Source organism: Corythoichthys intestinalis, chromosome 12 (assembly GCF_030265065.1).
Source record: "Corythoichthys intestinalis isolate RoL2023-P3 chromosome 12, ASM3026506v1, whole genome shotgun sequence".
Lineage (NCBI taxonomy): Eukaryota > Metazoa > Chordata > Actinopteri > Syngnathiformes > Syngnathidae > Corythoichthys > Corythoichthys intestinalis.
In genome coordinates, this window is record NC_080406.1 from 41,999,244 (window position 1) to 42,024,523 (window position 25,280).

At 38.8% G+C, this 25,280-nt stretch overlaps 1 protein-coding gene across 1 annotated transcript in view; it reads left to right on the forward strand.

Moving 5' to 3' along the window:
• The first annotated feature begins 992 nt into the window (after positions 1–992).
• Positions 993–25,280, forward strand: part of LOC130927583 (BRCA1-associated RING domain protein 1-like) — a 36,559-nt gene continuing 12,271 nt past the window's right edge. Inside the window, exons 1-8 of the mRNA XM_057853522.1 lie at positions 993–1,175; positions 1,438–1,494; positions 8,246–8,394; positions 8,994–9,964; positions 13,315–13,395; positions 17,193–17,365; positions 24,381–24,507; positions 24,591–24,723. Of these exons, the coding sequence (XP_057709505.1) occupies positions 1,084–1,175; positions 1,438–1,494; positions 8,246–8,394; positions 8,994–9,964; positions 13,315–13,395; positions 17,193–17,365; positions 24,381–24,507; positions 24,591–24,723 (1,783 nt within the window). The 5' untranslated portion in view covers positions 993–1,083. The remainder of the gene's footprint in view (positions 1,176–1,437; positions 1,495–8,245; positions 8,395–8,993; positions 9,965–13,314; positions 13,396–17,192; positions 17,366–24,380; positions 24,508–24,590; positions 24,724–25,280) is intronic.

Below are 25,280 nucleotides of genomic sequence, written 5' to 3' on the forward strand. Positions count from 1 at the left end.
ACCGTGATTATGTATTATTTAGCTTTGCTTGAACTAATAAATGTTATACCTGTGTGATTGTCATTGGGATATGGTTGTGAAAACCTGTAGACTAATACATTTCTGTTCAAAGATGGTTATGTGGCCCAGTCCACGATTTGTTACTAAAATACAGTACTAATATTTTGTGTAATTTAATTATTTAAAACTGATCTTACAGTCGTAAATCCATTACTGTAATGCGTCCATGAAAACATTTGATGTTTTCACGTCAATAAAGCATTATAAATCAGGGGGCACATTTCACCCAGGGCAGCTATTTTTCGGCACACACCGGCCCGTTGTCGATCAAGTTTCATTTTACAATCGTGACAACGGTGATGCTCAGCTGACCAAATGTCGGTTTATATTGGGGCCGGTGCCGATTTTGGGTACCCGACTCCTCATCGTGACATAAACTGGAGTATGATTGGAAATTTTGTGGTCTCAGGACGAGCTCTGACGCACAGGACGGGACCGTACGGGAGGAAACATCGGTTTGGGCACCAAATATGGATCTGACGACTGGATCGACGGAAGCTTTTCCAAATAATGGCTTTTATGCAACTCATCCAGTGAGTTTACAGCGTCTGAAAGCACCGGGGCTTCCATAATTTGCAAGTGAATGCACCTTTAGAAACTACGATCATTGACAATACGGACACACAATGACGGACAATATGGCGGCACAATACAGCGATCACGTGATTGTGTGACGTTGGTGATTGGGGTCTATAATATATCTTCACAACTTCAACAGTTAGACTGTGTTTAGTAGCCATCTTGTAGCATTGCAAGATGTTTTCAAATGAGCATAAAAATACGAATTGATGTTTTTCCACTGACTAGACAGGTAAAAATTCCACAGGAAAATAACGCAAATAAGTAAATCCGTGGATAGTGAATCGCGAATATGCGGAGGATAACTGTCGGAAGTTCTCCCCCGGAAATTACGTACGATGACGCTACACAAACAAGCGGGAGATGCGCATAATCAGGAAATGAGTTCGCGCTCGCGTAATTTTAAAAACAGAATAAATTTGGAGAAAGTAAATCCAATCAACAATGGATTCATGTGATGCGGGGCTTACAAACGACTGGAAAAACACGAAAGAAGCTGTTGCAAACTTTCGAAGTCTGCTTCTCTGTTCAAAATGGTAAATGAACGACACGATTGCCGGAATAGTAAAAAAGTATTTTAAACGTTCAATCCATGCATTTAACTCGTTTTTCTTTCGTCACATTTTGCTAGCAAATAACCGATTCATCAGCAAAGCTTCGCGTATAAACCTTATGACGATTTGTCCTGATACTTACGTTACTTCACTGACGTTTATTAGGATCAATTGACAAACGAAAGTCTATAAAGTGCTTTGAATATAATGGACGACCACGACAGTTGTTTTCTTTTATTTCCAGCTCTCAGTTAATGAAGGATCCTGTTTGCCTCGGAACATGTGAACATATGCTATGCAGGTAAAGTATCCCATTACTCTGTGTCTTGCAAAAGATCACATTTAAGTGCAAATGATGTTTCAATGGCTCTACGGCGCTTGGTATTCGTGTGTGCATGTTGATTTATTTACAACGTCAAATGCAACTTCAACGAATTTAAGGCACTCTGCAACATACAGCCAAACAGAAAACAATTGCACACCTCAGTAAATTGACTGCGAGGAGAAATGTTAAGAAGTTAACGAGCAACCTCCCCGTGCACATAGCAGAATGCAAATTGTGTTTTTGTTTGTAATGTATCAGGAAAATATTGGCTTCTATTCTAATAGATGTCGGGTGCATAGTTAACACTAGGGGTGTGACAAAATATCGAAATGGTGATATATCGTGATACTTTGTATCCCAAAAGGTTATGTTCCTGTCAAGAATCGAGATATCGTTTTAAGAAAGTGACAATAAAAAAAAAAGGCTGCCATTGACTGTGCTCGACGCCCAATCCATTTAGACTGGAATCGTTCGTTAATTCAAAACCAGAGCATTCACAGTCATTCGGTCCGATTTTCGGGGCATTTACAGGTCACTTGCTTTTCATTTTAGGGGATTTACAGGTCATTTCCTGTTGAGGTTGACTCAGTACCTATTCATTTGGGTGATTCCCAGGTCACTTCCTGTTCTGTCACGCAAAATAAACAGCAAGTGATCCGTAAAATACCCCAAAATCAATAGGAAGTAACTGAAAATCAACAGGTAAATGAGCTTAAATGGCCCAAAATTACTCATTGCCTGGCATTGGCTGCCACTGACAGCCATAGACGTTCAATCCGTTTGAAGTGGGAGGGATGGCAGAGAATGAACTTCATTCGCTGCCATCCCTCCCACTTTAAATTGATTGAACGTCTACTAGGGATAAACTCATTCAAATTCACAGCAGAAGCTTGTTTTTCTGTTAGTTTTTTGTAGAATATCCTAGAATGATTTGCTGACCAATGTATCGAAAATCGTTCTATCGTTATCGTGAGCTTTGGATCACAAATTCTATCATATTGTATCGTGAGGTACCAAGAGGTTCCCACTCCTAGTTAACACAAACAACTACCTTAATTCCCACAAATAAATACTTGTTTTTCTTCAGAGTTCAGGAGATGAATTAATGATTTAATGTTCACCATTAATACACAAGCATGATGACATAAATGCTTTGACATTATTGACATACAGTGAGGAGCACAAGTATTTACACCCGTTGTGATTTTGCAAGTACACCCACTTAGAAAATAGGTGGAGGTCTGAAATTTCAATCATAGATGCATTTCCACTCGGAGGCATAATCTAAAAAAAAAAATCGGGAACTCACAGAGTATGATTTTTCAATAATTTGTTTGTAATTTACTGTTTTTTTAAAAGTATTTGTACCCCTGAGAAAATCTGTGCTAATATTTAGTGCAGAAGCCTTGTTTGCAATTACAGAGGTCAGACCCCAGATAGCAGACCGACATTGAATAAACATTGATTTTCCATCAAAAACATCAATTTTGTTGACGTTGAAATTTTCGACATCAAAAACGTTGAAACGTTATTCTATGGTATGTCAGGAGATGGTTAGGTTAACATTGTTTTATAGTTGATGAGCTAATGTTGACAAATAGTTGATTTATGATTGACTGGGAAATATGATTGAAAAGTCATTGAATTATGGATGAGCGGGCGCTTTGGTCAAAAACATAACATTGATTCAGCATTGTTTCAATATTGTTAATAATCGAAACGATGTTTAGTTTTTGTAAGAATTTCAATTTTTAACGTTGAAACAACATTAATTGAGGGTGCAAAACTGAATTTGATTCAACGATATAAGATAGACAGCGGAATGTTAACATCGGGCTGCTATCTGGGATGCTTTCTGTAGTTCTTCACTAGGTTTTCACGTATGGAAACAGGGATTTTGTTCCATTCCACCGCACAAATCTTCTATAAATCAATCAGATTTCGGGGCTGTCGTTGAGAAATACCAGGATTCAGCTCCGTCCAAAGATTTTCTATCGGATTGAGGTCTGGAGACTGATTACGCCACTCCAGAACCTTGATATGCTTTATACGCAGCCACTCCTTGGTCAGGTTGGCTGTGTGCTTCAGATCATTGCTATGTTGGATGATCCAGCCACGACTCATTTTCAAGTGTCTGACTGAGGGAAGGAGGTTGTGGCTCAAAATCTGATGATACATTTCACCTTTATCCTCTACTTTATACAGTACAGTCGTTCTGTCCCCTTTTCGGGAAAGCAGCCCCAAAGCATGAGCTTTCCATCCGCGTACTTCACAGTGGGGATGGTGTTATTGGATTGTACTCATGAGTAAAGTTCGTACCAAAAAGTTCTATTTTTGTTTTATCTGACCACAAGACTGTCTCCCGTCACCCACCAGCATCATTCATGGTCCCTGGCAAACTTCAGATGGGCCTTCACATGTACTGGTATGATTTTGAACCATTGCACCGTAGTGTTATACTGACAGTAGCCTTTGAAACGGTGCATCCAGCTCTCTTCAGGTCATTGACCATCTCATGCCGTGTAGTTCTAGGGTGAGCCCTCATTTTTCTCATCATGACTGATGCCCCACGAGGAGAGTTTTTAAATGGGCCCCCAGTCTGAGATAGATCATATCAGTCATGTTTAGCCTTTTCCATTTGCTAACAATTGTTGCAATTGTTGATTTATTCTCGCCAAGCTGCTTTGCAATTGTCCCATGGCCTTTTTCAGCTTCGTGGAGCTCAACAATTTTTTTATCTCTGGTGTCTTTCGAAAGCTCTCTGGTATTGCCCATGGTAGCAGTTAGAGGCGTGCAAAATTTCCGATTCTCAGATTATTCGCAATACGGCCGTGGAAGATTCGAGAACGATTCACAAACATCCAAATTCCGATTATTGAATTATACCAGGTAATGCGGAAATAAAACGCTGTCAGCGCGGTCTTAGGGTCGCAATGAGGAATGGACCGAGAGTAAATATCATGTGCAGCTAATGCCGCTAGGTTTAAAAAAAAAAAAAAAAAAAAAAGAAAAAAAAAAAAACCTGACTGCGGCCGTCAGCCGCTACAAACAGCGCCCAGTTGGTAGTTGCTACAAACATACGGCAACATACGTCTATGGTAGAAATCACATATATCTAGACTAGATGTGAAATGACAGACTTTCCCGCGCTAGTAAACAGGCGCCATCTTAAAGCAATAGACTTTTCTAGAAGGCTCTGTTATAGAGAACCTAATTACTTTTTATCTAAAATACCCCTAAATCGGCAAAATCTTGACTTGAATCTATCTTTAAATGATGAAACAGTTTTAAAACTTTCATATGTCGAAAGTAGACATGAGGAAAATTATGGAATAACGGGCGCAATTTTAACAACTTTAACGGTTGATTCACAACATTAAATTAATCAGGCATGAAAATCTCTCACCTTTCGGCGAAATTCGCCGTTTTGAAGTCAAAAAGGGCGACCTACGTGAATTAATTAGATCCGAGGAGAAATTCTTTTTGGGAGGGGGGGGGTCAGGAGGTTTTATTTAATTATTATTATTATTATCATCATGTGATTAACTTGGTACGTAAACTGAGCACTTAAGAACACAGTCAGCAAATCCTTCTAGATGCTTCGCTGACGAGAACCAATCATCGGCCCAAGCTGCGTTCCATTATTCCAAACGCGCGCACTCCTTACTGTACATGGAGTGCTCGGAGAGCCTTTGGTTGCATTGCAAAGCTGCGAAAACAAAAAGCAGGCCTTATTCACACCGGGGCAGACCAGAGCGCCGCATACACACTTGCCTGTATTTGCCAGCAGATTGAATTTGGTGAGTAATGGTTTCAATCGTTTTCACATTTTGCGATATAAAAAAGTTACTGCCATTCGTTGCAGCTTGCGTTGAACACTGCCAGAGATAGCCAAATCTCCCATGAAAAAAAAAAGCTCCCATTAAATTGGCGTCAAGCTTGTGTATTTAGCGGTAATATAAACGAAGAAACACACTGTTGAGTCAAATTAAGCGGCATGCTCTCGGATGGAGGGGGCGCCTCACATCGCTCCTGTCGTCCTCCGGAGACGCGTTATTGTCGGCTTGGATTTGAGCTGACGGCCGGTGTCGGCACAACACCGGCCCGACGAGTGGTGGGAATGAGTCCTGCTTCTTAAAGCTTTTCAGAAATACAAGGATCCCTCGTTTTTCGCGGTTAATGGGGACCAGAACCCGCCGCAATAAGTGAAAACCGCGAAGTAGCGCCCCCCCCTCCCCCCATTTTTTTTTTGTGCGTGTTCAATGCATTTATTCAGATTTTACATTGGAAAAAAGATACATATATATGACATGTTTTTTCACTTTTTTCACCAAAGTATCATTTATAAATGGTTTTCAAGCACTTCAAAATGTAAGAATTATGATGTTTTAAACATGTTACTGCCCCACCGAATTATTTTTAAACAAGAATAAAGTAGTAAGAAAATGCTTGGCTTTAGTAAATGCTTCATAGTGAGTCTACTCAAACCCTCTCAGGCTTTGGTAAACGGTGATTGACACATGTGCAAAGTTTTTCTTTTTATATATACTTTTTTGTTTGGAGCAACTTATTTGATTGAATAATAAAGACACAAATGTCCTAGCCAAAATGTGGCCCAAACGCAAAACAACATTACTTCAAAGGAAAAATTAGTTTCAATCAAGAAAAATAGTTTTCAAATGCTTTTTTTGTCTCAAATTTATTTTTGCAATTAAAAACAATTTTTTTTATTGAAGTGACTTTTTGGGGATTAAAAGTATATACTGTATTTTGATTGAAGCAACTTTGTTTTTGATAGAAGTAACTTTGTTTTTTGATTGAATAATAAAAACACAAATCTACCTCCATCGTTATTGAGAGAGAAAGAAATTATGAAAGCTTTAAAACTAAAAGCCACCGGGGAGTCTGTTTTTTTTGTTTTTTTTTAAATATTTATATTTCATTACATAGACATGCGTCGTAGGGAAGGGAGATTGAGGGATAAAAAAAGTTAGATGAGGCTGCTAAAGGCAGTGGATACCTCATCAGCTGGGTGAATAGCAGACCTGGTAAGAACAAGTTTGCAAGGATAGTCGGGTATTAAATACAATTATAAACACAATTACAATGTTATTCTATAAGATTTTTATGTCATTGCTTTATTAATCATTAGGTGCTAGAGTTGTTAAGTATGGATAATAATGAAATAATAGTTTTAAGAAAACTGTGCTGTTGGTGGCTCAGTGACCATCTGATGTGGTTTGTTCTCAGATGAACAAGTTGAGGAAGGAAGTTTTGATGCAGAGGTTGAAGGAAGAAAAGAGGCAGACTGACTGAGTCACAGCCAGAAAGTGTTGATGACAGTTTTGATTTCTATTCACTGTTGCCCCCTCCCAATTAAAGTATGTCACAGTCGCAGCCAATTATTATCTAAAGCTGGTTAAAATTGAAGTTATGTTGTTTTAAGGTGTATTAAATACTTGTTCATGTGCCCCTTTTGATCTACGAGCACCCGCCCCTCCACCGGTCTCTGCATGGCCCTGCTGAAACACAGTGTGGGTCGACAGAGCTCAATATTTTGTTGGGGTGTACAGTGTACTGGAACATATTTCCTCCACACCCTTCTCACCTTTTTAACCCCTGACCCATTTTCATGCCTGATTAATCGAATGTAGTTTAAAGCTGCTGATACAGAATGGGGACTTCAGTATTTTATTTACTGTTTTTAAGCGGTAACTTGATACTAAAATATTAGTTTGGTTTATTTAGCCTGAGAGGATTTTTGAACAATTTTGGAACAAATATACAAAACATTTTTTTTTTTTTTTTTTAAATGGGGGGGCATCAATAATCGATTTATAATCGAATCGGAGTCTCTGAATCGTAATCGTAACCGAATCGTTAGGTACCCAAAGATTCCCACCTCTAGTAGCAGTTGGATGGTGACTGACTGTGGGGTGCACAGGTGACAATTATGAGCTCAAACAGGTGGTGGGTGGGTAATTATACATGGGGTAAAGGTGGACATTTTTATGGTAGACTGACAACTCTTTGAGTGTCATAATTATTGCTGATTCTCAGCGGTACAAGTACTTATCAATCCCAGGAAATTACAAATTATTTAAAAAATCGTACAATGTGACTTTGGGATTTTTTTATTTTTTTTTATTATGGCTCTATAAGAGGAAAGGCATCTATGATGGAAATTTCAGACCTCTACCTATTTTATAAATGGGTGAACTTGCAAAATCACAAGGGGTGAAAATACTTCTGCTTCATATTGTATCTCAAGTAGGTGCCTTCAAATATTGCCCGACACCTTTAACAGTTATGTAAATCGAGTGATCTGAAGCCTCGGCATTATATATTAAAAAAATAAACTAAAATTTGCCTGTATACATCACTCAAGTAGTCATCATTATTTATCTTGCTAAAAAAAGAGGATTTCAATTAAATCATTCCCTGTCACTGAGAACTGCAGACGTAACATTTATTTAAACCAGGAGCCGGTGAATACTCATGATATTGGTGCTAGACCGCCAATACATTTTGACGGGATTTTAGAATGGATTTGTGTCTAGCACCCTTAATGATAGCAACAATGAGTAAATGAGTGCCCTAAAAAACGCGTGTGTTTGTGTATTTTATTTTTTACAACGATCGTTCGTAACACCCCCTCTGTCAAAATAGATTGGACGTCTAGCACCGTCAATTGCATCCAGTGAGTTAAAGTATATTTATTTCATAGGTCCTGTGCTGGCCCAAAGGCAGGCGATGGTTGTGTGGTGTGTCAGAGCCCTTCCTGGGTAAAAGACATTCAAATCAACAGACAGCTCAGCAGTATCATATCCCACTTCTGTGCCTTGGAATCGATATTAAACCCCAATGGAAAACCAGGTAAATGTTGCTCGGATTTGAAACTAGTTTCCTCAAATCAGTATTTATTGGCTTTCCTTCCGTTGTCATGGTCGCGGACTGAAACATTTACATTATGGCACTGTGGGTGGACAGTTTTATCTTTATTTCCCTGCAGCATTCCCCTAATGACTGTAATTATGGAATGTAATTAATCATGGCACGGTTTGTGTACAGACCATGTGGTGAGCATACAAACAAGGTTAATATTTGCTTTATTTTACTCAGAAATTGCAAAGCTGCATTTATGCCAGTTTGTGTGCTGCAAGTCTGGAGTGTCTGACCATTAGGAACTCATGTTAAAAATTCTAAAGTTCAAGGTTCTTATAAACTTATTTAAAATACTTAAATATTTAGGTTACATTTTATTATTCAAGGACGGGCACTTTTTTGGGTGATTGTAAAAGTTCTCAGAGTTGTTAAAGTGCTTGAATTCGGATAGTTTTAAAAAGGTTTGAGAAGAAGTGTGTGGAGTGATATTTTCAAGCAGATATTCTCCTAGATTTAGATTTGAATGAAAACAATTTGCAGATTTTTATTTTTTTATTTCATACTTATTTTCATTATTTCCCATTTTATAGACTCCTCCAAAGGAATACAAGCAGAAAGCGAGAACACAGTCTTAAAACACAAGAAGAACTTCAAGATTTGGTTCAGTCCTCGCAGCCGCAAAGTGCGCTGCATGTTGGAAACGGCTCCAAAATTCTTCATACCTGAAAGCAAGAAAAAAACAACTGAAGCACAGCCAAGTGCTCCCATGGCTAAAGTCGGCGACCTGACAGTTTTCAACTTTGCCTCATCTTCCCAGGACTCTTGCTCCTCTTCTCCAACATCCACTAAAAACGGTAAGAAAAAGAAAAAGAGGGTCAATGAGAAAAACTTTGGTGGAAAAAAGAAAACTCTGAGAAGAACCACCAAGAAACAACAGAATGTCACCATAAAGAAGACCCTCGAAGCTATAAACGAGCAATGGGGGAAGACCGAAGAATCAGTGAAAAGAAAGTCGAGTAAAAAGGTTTCATTCTGCAGTCCTGCTGAAAAATATGACAATAATCTCAGCCTTGTCTCTGGCGATAGCACCTTGAAAGACATACTTAAAGAGGGTAGCATCGCTGCACCGAACAACTCAAACTTACTTTGTCAGAATGAATCAGACAGTGTTCAGGACACACTGCTAGATTCTTACGCCATCCCAATAAAGAAGCCTACAAAACAGGCCAATCTATCGCCTCCACAGCGTTCCTCGAAACGTTCAAAGTCTGAGGATGAAACCATCACCCTGGAGACTACACCAAAAAGGAAAGCAGTATCACCAGGCACCTGTCAGAAATCACTGAGTCACTCACTTGCTGATGCTATTAATTCTCAGTCCTTGTCCAGCCCGATTGGTAAACGAACCCCTCAAAGAGATGGAGGTGAAAGTCCCCCTGGTGCCAGTACTGGCATGGGTAGAAAATCTCCCTCTTCATTGGGACGCTGTAACTCTGGGACTGCAGCAGTCATGAAGAAAAACCACAAAGGAGAGACCCCGCTACATTTGGCCGCTATAAAGGTAAGCTTTCTCTTTTTAGACTATACAATGGTATGCAAAAGTAACTTAATCTTTTGAAATTGCTCACATTTCTGCATAAAATGACCATCAAATGAGATCTGATCTTTGTCAAAATCACAGGGATGAAAAAACAGCGTCTTCTTTAACTAAAACCACCCAAACATGTATAGGTTTTCATATTTTAATGAGGATAGTATGCAAACAATGACAGAAGGGGGACAATTGAGTAGGTGAACCATCACCATTTTGTGCCCCCCCCCCCTCCCCCCCTTTGGCAGCAATAACTTCAATCGGACGCTTCCTATAGCTGCAGATCAGTCTTGCACATCCATTAGTACTAATCTTTGCCCATTGTTCTCTACAAAACTGCTATAGTTCAGACAGATTCCTGGGATGATGGCATGAATCGCTGTCTGTTGGTCATGCCACAGCATCTCAATGGGGTTCAAGTCTGGACTTTGACTTGGCAACTCCAGAGCATGTATTTTGTTCTTCTAAAACCGTTCTGAAGTTGATTTACTTCTGTGTTTTGGAACATTGTCTTGTTGCAGCATCCTCTTTTTAGCTTCAACTGTCTGACAGACGGCCTCAGGTTTTCCTGGAAAAGATCCTGATAAACTTTTGCATTTATTCTTCAATGAGGCAGCGAAACAGCCCCAAATCATGATGCTCCCTTAACCATGCTTCATGGTGGGGATGAGGTGTTGATGTTGGTGAGCTTTTCCATTTTTCCTCCACACATGATGTTGTGTGTTACTCCCAAATAATTTAACTTTGGTTTCATCAGTCCACAAAATATTTTGCAAAACTTCTGTGGAGCATCCAAGTGCCTTTTTTGCGAACATTAAACGAGCAACAGTGGCGTCCTCTGTGGAGTCCTCCCATGAACACCTTTCTTGGCCATAGGTTTACATATAGTTGATGTGTGCACAGAGATATTGGACTGTGCCAGTGATTTCTGTAAGTCTTTAGCAGACATTCTAGGGTTCTTTTTTACCGCTCTGAGTATTCTGCGCTGAACTCTTGCCGTCCTCTTTGGTGGATGGCCACTCCTTGGGAGCGAAGCAAAAATGCTACACTCTCCATTTGTACACAACTTCTCTGACTGTTGATTGATGAAGATCCAGACTTTTAGAAATGGTTTTGTATCCTTTCCCAGCTTTATACAAATCAACAATCCTTGAACGCAGTTCTTCACACAGCTCTTTTGACCGAGCCATGATGCACATAAGACAATGCTTCTCATCAAGATTATTCTTACCAGGTGTGTGTTATATAGTGAGCAGGGTCGCTTTAAACCACTCATAAGTGATTGGACACACACCTAAGTTAAATTGTTAGGTTAAATTGATTTCAATTGCTCTTTAAGTCTCCTTAGGCAGTGGGTTCACTTGCTTATTTCTCCTCCTTCTGTTATTGTTTGGATGCTATCCTCATTAAAATATGAAAACCTACAAATGTTTGGGTGGTTTTAGTTAAAGGAGACACTGTTCTTTCATCTGTGTGATATTGACAAAGATCAGATCACATTAGATGGTGATGAAATGTGAGAAATTCCAAAAGGTTCAGATACTTTTTCATACCACTGTCCGTACATTTAGTAATATACATTTGATAAATAGGACTGATAAACTATTTGCCTCTTTTTATTGCTATCGTCTTTCCATAGCTAGGTGTGCTTTGGAAATGAAAATCTGCTCTCAAATGTCCTAGCTGTGTGAATAAAGGTTTAAAATAAATTCAGCATTCAGCAAGTGAATTCAGTCAAACTGGTAACAGAATAAACTCGTCATCTATTCTTCCTCCGGTGGCAATTATTATTATTTTTTAATAAGATGAATTTGTTGCTGTATGTTTGTTTTGTGCCTAAAAGTGCAAATCTAGCTACATCACCATTCACTTCCAATACTGTTTGACTATTTTCCCTCCTCATTATCAACATTTCAAATGATGCACAGATTCCTTAACATTCTTCCAAGTAAAATAAAATGCAAGAGAGATATGGAACGAGATTACCATAATTTTCGCACTATAAGGCGCACCCGACTATAAGCCGCCACCCACATTTGACATGAAAACAGCATTTTTTCATAGATAAGAGGCACTGGACTATAGGCCGCAGTCCTATAGTCCTCACTGTTTTATGGGATATTTACACCAAAAGATATTAACCGGTAACACTTTATGTAACAGCGGCATCGTAAGACAGGGTGAACCACCATAGAGCTAAGATCCAATTGGCTGTAAGGTTTCATTGCTTTAAGAAGCTTCATTTTGCCATCACTGTTTTCTTGGGAGAGACGGTCAACCTCTGATGCCGCTGTTGTCATCCAAAATGCTTCCTAGCCTGCATTGCAGCGCTACTGATGTAATTGGAAATCAAAATTCATGTTCTGTCCTCATTATTTCTTCAGTTACTGTTCTATTTGTTTCATTATTTGCTAGTTATGGAATTGTAACACTTTATTTGGCAGTGGTGCCATAAGACTCATAAGACCATCATAATTATGACATGATACTGCCATGGGCATTAATGAATGCTGATGAAAGACATCATCTTGTGTCCTCTGGCAAGTTATTTCACTTTTGAATGGATGTAAAAGATAAATGGAGTTAGCGACATAATTTGCCAGATGACATCTGTCATAACTATTCATTAATGCCCATGATAATGTCATGTCATTATTATGACGTTCTTATGGCAGTCTTCTGACGCCGCATTCAAATAAAGTGTTACCTATTAACCCAAATAAATCAACAAATAAGCCACACTGGACTATATGCCGCAGGATTCAAAATAAGGGGAAAAAGTAGCGCTGTATAGTCGGAAAATTATGGTAGTTGTTTAGTTTCTAAACATTTTTCTCAATGCTGTTCACCTCTGCTTAAGTCCATGACAGGGTTTTTTTTCAGATAGTAGACTTCAGGGATTCTTGTTAGCTGGTATTCAAAGTTGCCGCTATAACCCAAAAAGACCTGATTTTTAACAACGCAATAACGATGCAAATTCTTAGCAATGAAAATTGCATTGACTATGTTATTTGCTTTGCTCTCTGAGTTTTCTGGAAGCTTTTATGTAACTTGCTCGATCGTGTACATACTGGCAGACGTTTCAACTGGCTCTTCCCCCTGTCTGTGCTGTTAGAAATCAAACGCTATTCGCCCTCTTTGGTGTGTTGTTTCACACAACTTGCTTGCTGATTAGCACTACAGTGGTCTTTCTTTATGTAAAGACTCTAAAATAGCTGGCGGCGGTGGTGGTGCACCTTAGATTTGCACTTTTTTTTTTCGGTCTTGCCAGCAGATTTGCTATGTTGCATTTATTCATTATTTTTTTTTATCTCTTACAGGGTGATGTTGAAAGTGTCAAGGAACTATTGGACCAAGGTGCTGACCCCAACTTGAAGGATAATGCGGGATGGACACCGCTGGTAAATGCATAAATCCCATCTTTCGTAGAGGCGCCGATATTTGGAAATTTGATGTCTCTGTATCGGACTTTTTTTTTTTTTTTTTTTTTTTTTATATCTGACCGGCTGATATGGAAAAAATGAATTTAAAACTGGGTTATTTCGGTTCAGATGCATCCTCGCCGCTCTCTCCTGCCTGCTGTTTCCTGCACTAGTATTCACCCCGTCCTCTGATTGTTTAAATGTTGATGGTAAATAGAGTTACACTTGTATTGCGCCTTTCCACCTTTTTAAGGGATAGGGCTAAGGGAAGTGAGTTTTAACTGGATTTATTGGAGCTAATGCTGAGCATTAGAATTTCTGCACTTTTTGTTTTGTTCGAAGTTAAGACAAAGTTACATTATTTCAGTTATAGTAAGATTGTATTTTATTTATTGTGAAAAATTCTGGGAGCTATGATCTAATTTTTTATTTAACTTAGCAAGAGGTGCTGCTGGGCCTGAGAATTCCCTGTTCTGCAGAAAATTTTCAAGCTACTGTGGTACCACGACATACGATTGCGTCGACACACGATCTTTTTGACATCCGACATAAAAATTGACTCGCCATTTGTTTCTGCATCTGACGACATGCTCAAAATACGATTTATTACAGCGCCGCAATTCCCCCCACCTCCGCAAGACAGACGCACGGTGGATTTTCTTGTGAGTGAAATCAACATTGGTTCCAAGAATGTTAGTGCAGGTTGTGAAAAAAAACAGTGAGGCTTACCATTGAAATGAAGATAGAAATGATAAGTCTTTATAAGTTTAGGTGACAATTATTATTATTGTAACATCGCCAAAAAATCGCCAGCTTCGTCAGGCTTTTAATAATTTATTCCAGAACTGTTGCAACACAACATGCCTACTGTCTGCCTCAGCTAAACAATGTGAAAGTAAAAATTCCCTCTCTCACTCTGTCAAGTCCGTCTAGCGGTGTGTTCAGGTACACCACGCAAAACACCCACTGCCACATTAGAACCCAATTCGTTACATTATTACAGGTATTATTATTACTATTAGATTATTATTCAAATTTTTAATTCATAATTTATTTGTTTGCAATAGTACCAGCAGTTTTTTACTTCAGGATTTAGTGTAGGTTTTTGGGCTGTGGAACAAATTAATGGAATTATAATGTATTCCTATGGGAAAATCCTGCTCGACATACGACCATTACGACTTACAAACAAGGTCCTGGAATGAATTAACTTCGTATGTAGTGGTACCACTGTATATATTTAACTGAGTCTAGGAAATTTAGGCATGTGATAAAATGAATGTGCTTTAGATGAAGTTCAATGTTTGTATTATGCAATTTTTTTACGCCAATTTTTACACTTTTACTGCAAATGAATATCGGCTGCAAAAATCTGTTATCGGCCCCTCTAACTACTAATAATCTGTATCGGTGTCGTCCTGAAAAACCAATATTGGTCATTCTCTAGTAGGGCTGAACGTTACTGGTAAAAAGTTACATTACGCCTTTTTGAGGGTTTGCAATATATTGCAATATTAAGACTAGAAGAATTTTGACCAGATGACTTGAATAGCTTTGTCTGGGATGACTCTGGTTGACTCACCATGACCACATTGTATTCATATAATACAGTATACTCCAGACTAAGGGTCTTCATCTGTGAATTATGAAGATTTATGTATGTAAAACGGACACAGGAACCCACGTCTCTGCACACTTGCTGCTTTTATAAGGCAGAACAAAAGTTCACGTGTTAAAATTTTTTTTTGAAAAACAATTGCTTGTCCTGTGATAAGACTTGCGCATGCACATATTGCGATGGCGATGTTTAAACGATACAGTGGTACGAAAAAGTATCTGAACCTTTTGGAATTTCTCATTTTCTGCATAAAATCACCATCAGATGTGATCTGATCTTTGTCAAAATCACACAGATGAAAATAGTGTCTGGTTTAACTAAAACCACCCAAACATTTGTAGGTTTTCATATTTTAATGAGGATAGCATGCAAATAATAACAGAAGGAGGGAAAAATAAGCAAGTGAACCCTCTTCCAAAGGAGACTTAAAATGTTTTGTAAAAATTGGTTTCAATTGCTCTTTAAGTCAGGTGTGTGCCCAATCACTGATGAGTGATTTAAAGCTGCCCTGCCCACTATAAAACACACATCTGGTAAGAAATGTCTTGATGAGAAGCATTGTCTGATGTGCTTCAAGGCTTGGTCAAAAGAGCTGTCTGAAGACCTGCGATCAAGGATTGTTGAGTTGTATAAAGCTGGGAAAGGATACAAAACCATCTCTAAAAGTGTGGATATTCATCAATCGACAGTCAGAGAAGTTGTCTCCAAATGGAGAGAGTTTGGCACTTTTGCTTCTCTCCCAAGAAGTAGCCGTCCACTAAAGGTGACGCCAAGAGTTCAGGGCAAAATACTCAGAGAGGCAAAAAAGAACCCTAGAGTGTCTGCTAAAGACTTATAGAAATCACTGGTACACTCCAACATCTCTATGCACACATCAACTATATGTAAAACTATGGCCAAGAGTGGTGTTCATGGGAGGACTCCACAGAGGAAGCCACTGCTGTCAAAAAACAAAACAAAAAAACAACAACAACAACATTGTTGCTCGTTTAATTTTCGCAAAAAGGCAGTTGGACACTTACCAGAAGTTTTGGCCTGGACATCTTGCGATCATTAATGGGAGGACGAATTCAAAAGGTTATCAGGATGTTTTGCAGGAAAACCTGAGGCAGTCTGTCAGACAGTCAAAGCTAAAAAGAGGATGGATGCTGCAACCAGACAATGATCCAAAACACAGAAGTAAATCAACTTCAGAATAATTTCAGAAGAACAAGATACATGTTCTGGAGTGGCCAAGTCAAAGTCCAGACTTGAACCCCATTGAGATGCTGTGGCATGACCTAAAGACAGCGATTCCTGGCAGATATCTTAGGAATCTGACTAAACTACAGCAGTTTTGTAGAGAAGAATGGGCCAAAATTAGTCCTGATTGATGTGCCAGACTGATGTGCAGCTACAGGTAGTGTCTGGTTGAAATTATTGCTGTCAAAGGTGGGGGGGGGGGGGGGGGGGGGGCAGGGGCACAAAATATTAAATGTGATGGTTCACTTATTTTTCCCCTTCTGTCATTGTTTGCATACTACTCCTCATTAAAATGTGAAAACCTACAAATTTGTTGGTGGTTGTAGTTAAAGCAGACACTGTTTTTACAACCCGTGTGATTTTGACAAAGATCCAATCACATATGATGGTTATTTTAGCAGAAATGTGAGAAATTCCAATAGGTTCAAATAGTTTTTCATACCACTGTATATTGTGCAGGCCTAATCTCTAGCCAGTCATATTTTATGTAGTACTGCAGTCCTTATGTTGTGCGTCATCTGCCAGCTGCTATAAGAAAGTATCTGACTGTATTTAAATTTTGTCTAGTGCCCCTGGGCAAAATCTTGACTGTAGTTCAACAATGGCCTAGATCTGACTTCCTCCCTAGTCTTTCTACACCAGGCCACTTGGCGAGAGCACTCAAAAGAAGCTGTTCTAGAGCTGTCTCATTTGCCTGTTGAAAGAGATGCAATCCATCAGGGCTTCTTGAGCTGTAAAAATTCAATCATTGCCACTTCCTTATAAAAGCCCTTCACAATGCTATTTCCTCTCCAGATGGTCCTCTTAAAGAGGAATTTTAATTTTGGGAAATTTGGTGCTAATGTTTCAGATAGCCACCAATGTGATGTTGATTCAAGACTAAAAAGGGTAGATCTTGTTTTTCTTCCATTTTCAGCATGAGGCTTGCAACCTAGGTCACCTGATGGTAGTGGAGGCACTATTATCAAGGGGGGCCTTGTTGAACACTCCCGGCTATGAAAACTACTCTCCACTTCATGATGCTGTGCGCAATGGGCACATAGCCATCGTCAAATTGCTGCTACAGTTTGGAGCCTCACAGAGTGTGCTGTAAGTTCTGTTTTTTGTTTCTTTTATACTAGAAGGCTTTTACGGGTCAGGATAAAGACGTTATAATGTAAGCGCGAGTCACTGGCAGGCAATTTTCAGCGTGAAGAAGGGGATTGTATGTTCTCAATAAATACAAGACCTTACAGCGAAGAGGTCCTTTAATGAACCAAGTGCACTGCTTTTGGCGTCCGATGCGCTCACAAAGCCTAGAACGTGAGGGAGAATATGAGTTAAAATACAGTATTGTCAGAAGGGTGCATAATTACCATCACTGTTTTCTTTCTAAAAGTCATCTGTACGATCAATGTGCACCCGTCATGCGCTGTCGTCCCGCTGCCAATTCACTTGTCTCATCACGTTGATGGGACGCGATTCCTTCCAATTTCTATTCCCGCTAGTTGCCTCCTGTCTTGTAGGGAAAATGTGTATCCATGTTGTTCGAAGATACAGTCTGTGCCCTTGTCATTGTCAGAAGATTCTATTTAAGACACTTGCCAATGCAATCCCTAATAGAAGGTTTAACAGGCAGCTTTTGTAAATATGTTGCGACAGATGTTCTGTCCTTATGTGTAATCATGTTGAAGGATGGGATTGTATTCATTTAGTTTAGGGCTGTCCCAAACTAATAATTTTCTCCCTATTAGTCAGCCGACTATTTTTACGATTAGTCGACTAATCTAATATTTTTAAGTTTTTTAAAAACTAATTTAGCATTGATATTTTTGTTGACTCTTAATTCACAAAAACATTTTGGGACACTTAAATTCTTTATTAAAGTACAAATAAACACGTAAATAACAATAATAAATCACAAACAATGAGGTCAAATGCTGATAGTATTAACTAGTGCAAAAGAAAAAATTATAAATAATATTACAGGATACTACTATATATAATAGTATTATAATAATTATTATTCATTGCTAATCAGTTTTCATAAAGGGTGTATTTTAAAGCTATTAGTGTAGAATCTGAATTCTGAAGAGTATGGGTTGAACTCCAGAAATCGTCATTTTTTATGACAAACATGATGTGCTTTTATTTTGAAATGTTCACCGGAAGTACATTCGTTAACCCTCTAACCGTAAGTTTTACACTCCACAAAAAAATCAAATACTTTTTCTCATTACATGTGGTGTCAGTAATAGATTTTTTTTCTTTTTTCCTTTGCAAATGCTGTTAAGAAGCGATTTTTCATGTTTGAAGTGTCACCTTTTAACCGCAAATTTGCGTTTTGGAGAAGACTGCCAATGTTTTATAGTAGGCTAATGTAGGTTTTTCCCATTAGCCTCAATGTAGCAATGCTAACGTTTACAGTGTTTAATATAGATGTGTTTCCTTATTTTGTATGTCTGAACTTTAATTCTGCGGAGTGTTGATGACCAATAAACATTTGTGAAAGGCAAGGGACTCTCATCCCGGTAACACAGTAGAAACATCAACGGCGCGTCAACAATCCCGACGCGACAACGCACCAGTGACGCTAGGCGTCAATTTCCATAGGACACGTTTTACAAGCAGCGCGTCTATGGAGCGGCTCGATCTTTTCACGCGAGAATTGCAAGATCGCGCGAGAGTAGCGGGTATTTAAAGATAATTGAACAACAATTTACCTTTCAGATTCCGCGTATTGGTCAGCTTTCTTTCTGAAAGAAAGAAGAAAAAAGAAGTCCTGTGCTAAAAGTGAAACGCAGTCCCAATGACAAAGATTTTAACATGTATTTAACAAATTCCTCAATCATTTTTTTCCTCTTATGAACATTTTTGTAAAGCTTTCTTGACAGTTTTCCCCAAGTTAAAGCACCACGCAGAAATTAAAAATTTAATTGTGTAGCATGATTTGTGTATTCTTATAATTTAATTACAGGTGTTTTAGCTAATTTCAATTTATTGTATTTATATGGGCTATTATTCATTGTATTATGTATTTGTTTTACAAATGTGATGTAGTATTCATTTATATTCTATATTTTATGTAGTATAATTTTAGTTCCTATGTGATTATTACCTACTTGTTTTGTTGTGGTAGGAGTTGATACTATCCTGCCGTGTTGGTTGTTGTTATAGCAGAAAAGACAGCAGTAAAACAACAAGTAAACTGTGACCCGATCTACCCTCAGCCTCAAGAGATCTGGTGGACTCGAAAAGAAAGTTATGATTGCATATTATTTTGAAAATCGACCGGATCCACCGTATTTTTACACGAGTGACTTCCGGCATGCCTGATCCTACCTAGTAGTATTGACGCAGGTGGGTCACGTCTCGCGTCAAAAAACAAACTCTGCGGTTCTTTTCGCGTGCTCCGCGTTGAACACTTCTGTGACGCGTCCAACACACAGCTGCACTGCAACTGGTGTGCATTGGCTGATTGACTTTAGCGGCCACGTTTCACTGCGTTATCGCGACGGGATCGTTGACGCGCCGTTGACGTTACTGGTATGTTACCGGGGTCATATGCCATCAACACGCACTCATAAATGTAACTTTGATAAAAGCTGTCGTTAGTTAGTTAGATGAACTAACGATCTGCCAGCTTGTTGTCTTCTGTCGTCTTCCAAAATTACAACTGGGTGACGGCGCTTTAGGTGTTCATTCACAGCCCACGTGCAGCCTGGTATGCAAGCGTGGCATTGAAGAGACAGGACAGAAAAGTGTACCCTCCTTTGTTTAGTTGAAATAAGTCAATGTTTTGGCCACTCTGGTGCGCTTTTTTGGCTTTGTGACACTTCCCCCGCTTGCATACCGAGCCTCTAATCATGGATGACGTCGACTAGTCGGGACAGCTCTAATTTAGTTAGTTAAACCTATTGGCTGCTATTGACAGTCTCTGTCAGCCCTCCCACTTCAAATGGATTGGACGTCTATTAGTGATAAACTGAATTTAAAATCACAGCAGAAGGATAAAAATAACCACATGATTGGACGTCTATCGCTGTCAATGGCAGCCAATGAATTAATTTTGAGGAAAATTTTCAAAAGACGCGACTCTTTAATGCTTTCATTTCTGCTGTCTGAAATGTTCATTATTCTTTTTTTTGTACAGATTTTCATTCTCGTTAATGTCTCTTTCACAGGCTAAATCAAAGAAATGGGCTTTTCTCGAGGTTTTTGTGATCTATCTAGTGCCACTGCAACAATTTCTTCCCCTGACTTTGACAAGTGCTGCTGTAGAACCACTTATGGCTTCCTCACTCTTCTATTTTGGAGCAATAGCTTGTGAAAGATTGTTCGTGACTGCCTTCCCCACTCCTTTTTCCCCCCCTACTTCTCATGTGCAGCAGCATAAATCGGTTTGTGTGTGCGTAAAATTGTGTCAGGCACACTCGGTGTTTGTTTGTGTATTTGTAAATGTTGTGAGAGCTAAGAATCCAAATGAAACATTTTATGGACCAGTGGACCTATTAATTGTCCCCCGGTGTTATCTTTGCTGACACCTAAAATTTCAAAGACAACCAGCTGAGCTTGGTTATTTTAGTTTAATGTTTTATTTGTATTTCTCACCTTATTGTGTTAAGATAACACCTGCCGTTATCAATACTTGTGTACTAAAGACAAGTCTTTTAAATAACTAAGATTTTCCCAATCCCATATTTTTGCACCCAAGTTCGAGTGCGAGTCACCCGATTTTGAGGGTCTGATACCTAATACCGATCCGATACCTCAGCAATGTGTGAAGTGGGAGGGTGGATATTTTTACTTTTTATTTTAATAGTGATGCACGAAAATACATTTTTCGCCCGATATCGATAACCGATAATTTCCTGCCCCTTCCACCCGATAACCGATAATGTCACGCCGATAATTCTATTCAAATATGTATGTAAAATTTTAAAGTATACAAAAATCAAATGTTACTGTGCAAAAATATAATTTAGTGCTATTTTTTCCACATCAAATGTGAACAAGTAGTAAATTCCAACATCTAAACAATGGCAATGACATTGTGTAATGGTAAGCTTTTGGCAACAATTACTTTGAGAGTAAACACCCAAGTTGCACAAAAATGCCTTTAAAAGTAAGCCATTCCTAACATATATCACATTACTACACTGCAAAAACATCTCCTTAAAACTAGCAGAATTGGACAAATTTGTTGATTGCGCACATTTGGAGGCTAAATCAAGTATATAATTATCGGATTGCATTATCGGTTGAATTTCGTTTTATCTGGATTATCTGTGTGACGTCATAATTGCCATTATCGGCCGATAATTATCGGTGACCGATATTATCGTGCATCTCTATATTATAATATTATGACTCTTTCATGATGCTATCTTACCGTTAGCGTCCCTCGACAGCCAGCATCACATTCTCCTACAGGCGGTGTTTAATCGCGCATCTACTGTTTCCGGCTGTGTCCCATTGATGCATAGTTCAAACATTTTTTTACTTTTTTGATAATATCCTTTTTTTGCCTTGAAGTCTTTAGAAATTAAAAATGAACCAGAGGACCACTCTGAGGGCACTTTCACACTAGACGAAGAGAACCATGGTCTGGTTGGAGACCTACCTCGCAACAACACTTGCGAATGACTTGTTGTAAAGGTTCAGGACTGACACTGCGCCAACTGAACTTTCCGAGTAGCATTACGTGGACGAAAGGCGCACTCATTTATTGGACAAATTTAGAAGAGGAAATACCTCCCTGCTGGGAATGGTGAGTGTGACGCTGCACGTAATGTAACATAAGCGCACCCTGCTCTGCTTGCCTTCACAAGTGAAGAAAAAGAACCAATTAAAAGGGATCAAGCAATGCAGGTTTGAAAGCACCCTAAGAGGGACCTCAATCTAAGCAGCCAAATTCAAAGTCTCGCCGTATTTCTAATCTGTGACCTTTCACCCTTTTTTCTTATCAAATCACCTACCCTGCAAATCCTTTTCTCAACTCTTTGAGCATAGACCACATTACCTCAAAATGTTATCACCTCTTATGTTTCATATTGCAAACATAACCTTTGTTAAGTTGCTCCCCATCAGACTCAAATTTAAAAATAATTATGTCATTCGTTTGTGCTCATTTGTGCTGCTATCGATGTTGAGATATTAACAATTCTTTCATAGGTCAATCTGAGGTCAACCAGTCCGCCATTTTGATTAAAAATGGTGTCAATTGTTTGTGCTACGTTTGTTCTGTAAATGTTTTCGTTTGTGCTGCTATCGTTTTATAGATATTGAGGTAATAATTTCGAGTGATGATGTCAATCGCAGCACCTCTGTCGCGGCTGATTAACCGTACCAACTCAATAACAGAGGGGTGTCCCAACAACTAGCAGAATCGTATCACAAACGAATGGCAACTCTTCGCGAGTCACGTCATCACTTGAAATTAATATCTCAAGCCCCCCATTTACTGCAAAATGGACCCGAAGGGGTGCCATTTGTTTGTGCTCTGTTTGAGGTAGTTATTGGGACACTCCTGTTATTGAGTTGGTACGCTTTGTCAGCCAAGGGAGTTGGATACGGAAAAGCTGCGTTTAACATCATCACTCAAATTAATATCTATAAAATGATAACAGCAGAGACAAATCATAATTGAATGACACCGTTTCGGGTCCATTTTGCAATAAATGGGGGGACATTGTGACGACATCTCGAATTTAATATCTCAAAAACGATAGCAGCACAAACGAAAATGTTTACATCACAAACGTAGCACAAACGATTGACGCCATTTTGAACAATTTTTAATCAAAAAGGGGGGCTTTTTGACCTCAGATTGATATATAAAAAAAATTGTTAATATATCAAAAACGATAGCCGCACAAACAAACTACATAATTATTTTTTCTATTTTTGCGTCGGATGAGGGGGGCCAATTTCACAGAGGTGCAAAACATAGTCTGTAATTTTGATAACTCAAAAATTAATATAGAAATTGTCTTTGACACAAACTGAACCGGATCCAAGCACATAATGTCCACCTTTCGTAAGCGTCATCCACTGGCAAAGGTAATAAATAGATCCTAAAAACCTGATCTTTTTTTTTACCCAAATTCAAGTCCCTGAAATGTATGTGATTGGGCTTGATTTCCGATCACCTAATAGGATCAGGTACATACATATAGATACACATAAACTTTAGCTAAATTTAGTATAGGACTGGCCCCGGCACTATAATTGTCTTTACAAAACTTAATTATTTCCTATAGCAAACCTAATTACTGTCAGTGTTGTTTTTGGCAGCCCTTTTAATTTTTGTCTTAGTCTTTTGGACGATAATACTTATTAGTTTTATATTTTAGTCATTTCAAAATATATTTGTCTTCGTCTAGTTTTTGTTGACGAAAATGTTTTGTCTGTAAAATTAAAAGTTTTTACTCCAAAATTGAATAAATTAAGGTTTCCCACTATTTCGAATAAACATTGACAGACAAGCACATATTGTAGCGTCTACAAAGGCAAGGCCAACGTGATAATACACAGAAGGAAAACGCTACATTATTTTCAATTAATTATACTAACCTGGATGCCACGAACTGTAAGTAAAAAAAAAAGTTGTCCGAGAGTTTGAGGACGCTTACCGTTAGCATTAGCCTAATGCTTACGCGACTGCTATGATAACGTTATGAGTTATATTTAGTGTGTGATGATCACTCAGCACAGACTTTTAAAGGCTAAAGCAACATTAAATATTCTATCTGGCCAAGAAAACAAATCTTACCGTGTGTGCAAGCCTGAATGGAGACCGAAGACGACACACTAGTAAGTCCGGAAGAGGGGGGGGGGGGGGGCAGCACGTCACGAGTGACACAATCAGACACTGCTACGATGCGGGCTAACTACACATAAAGTGTCACACGACTCTTGCGTATTTTCTTATTCTTGTCTCGTCAGACGAAAAGTGGCATTAGTCTTGTTCTGTTTTAGTCTCCAAAAGCTCGTTATCATCTCGTCTTCATGAAAAGTGTTCGTTGACAAAATATTTTCATTGGCGTCATTGTTGATGATAACACTGATTACAGTATATGTACACCAAGTGAACTATTATTGACATTTGAAATGTTCGTTACAGTAATCTTCATGGCAAACGGCCTGCAGACTACGCTGTAAGTCAGGAGATGCTCGACATTTTCCAGGAAGCGTCTGGGGAACCCCAGGATGCTAATACATCTATGAATAGCCCGGCCAGTCTTTCTTTAGTATGCCTACCTGTTTCTTCTTTCTCAAATTAAATCTTTATTTTGTCAGAAGTGCAAATTCTAAACTGCCTGTCCTCATGTAGGTGGATAGCTGTGTGAAGCAGGATGAAATTGTTTTGTTTCTGTCAAGCAAGCTGCAGCAAACAGGCCAGCATCAGTTTGCCAAGCTGAGCCAGCTTTTGGACGGAAGGATAACAGACTCCTTTACTTCTTCGGGTAGTGTTTTTACCTTGTAGACCATAAACAGATTTTTACTTTTGTCCCCTTTAGACAAATCCTGCACTTCGCGTATTGCATTGTGCATGCACACAGTTTCACTCACATTTACATTGTGATACATGAAAGGTTTTCTGTGCTCATCAAAACTGTGTTTCAGGCCTGGGGCTAGGAACATAATTCATTATAACTAGAACAAGGCTGTTGTGTGCTGTTTTATTACACGTATGGGCTATGGAAACTCATTACTACATTTTTAAAACTGCTTACAAAGAAAGCGAAAAGGGTCCTGGTATCATCTACTTCAACTGCAGGAGAATTAAAAACAAGTAATCTTTCAAATACTTTGCGATATCTAAGCTCATACTTGATTAATGTAAAGAGTTGTTAGTCTTTTATAGTATTCATTATGGCTGTTTTCATCATTTTCTAGTAACAACTGTAAGAAATTAGGAAAACAAGTGATTAATTTCTCCTCAGCAAGTCGCTCAAAAGTAAGTTTGTGATTGCAGCGAGTGATTTTGACTTGGATCGGAAGGCTGCAAATCAACAAGTAA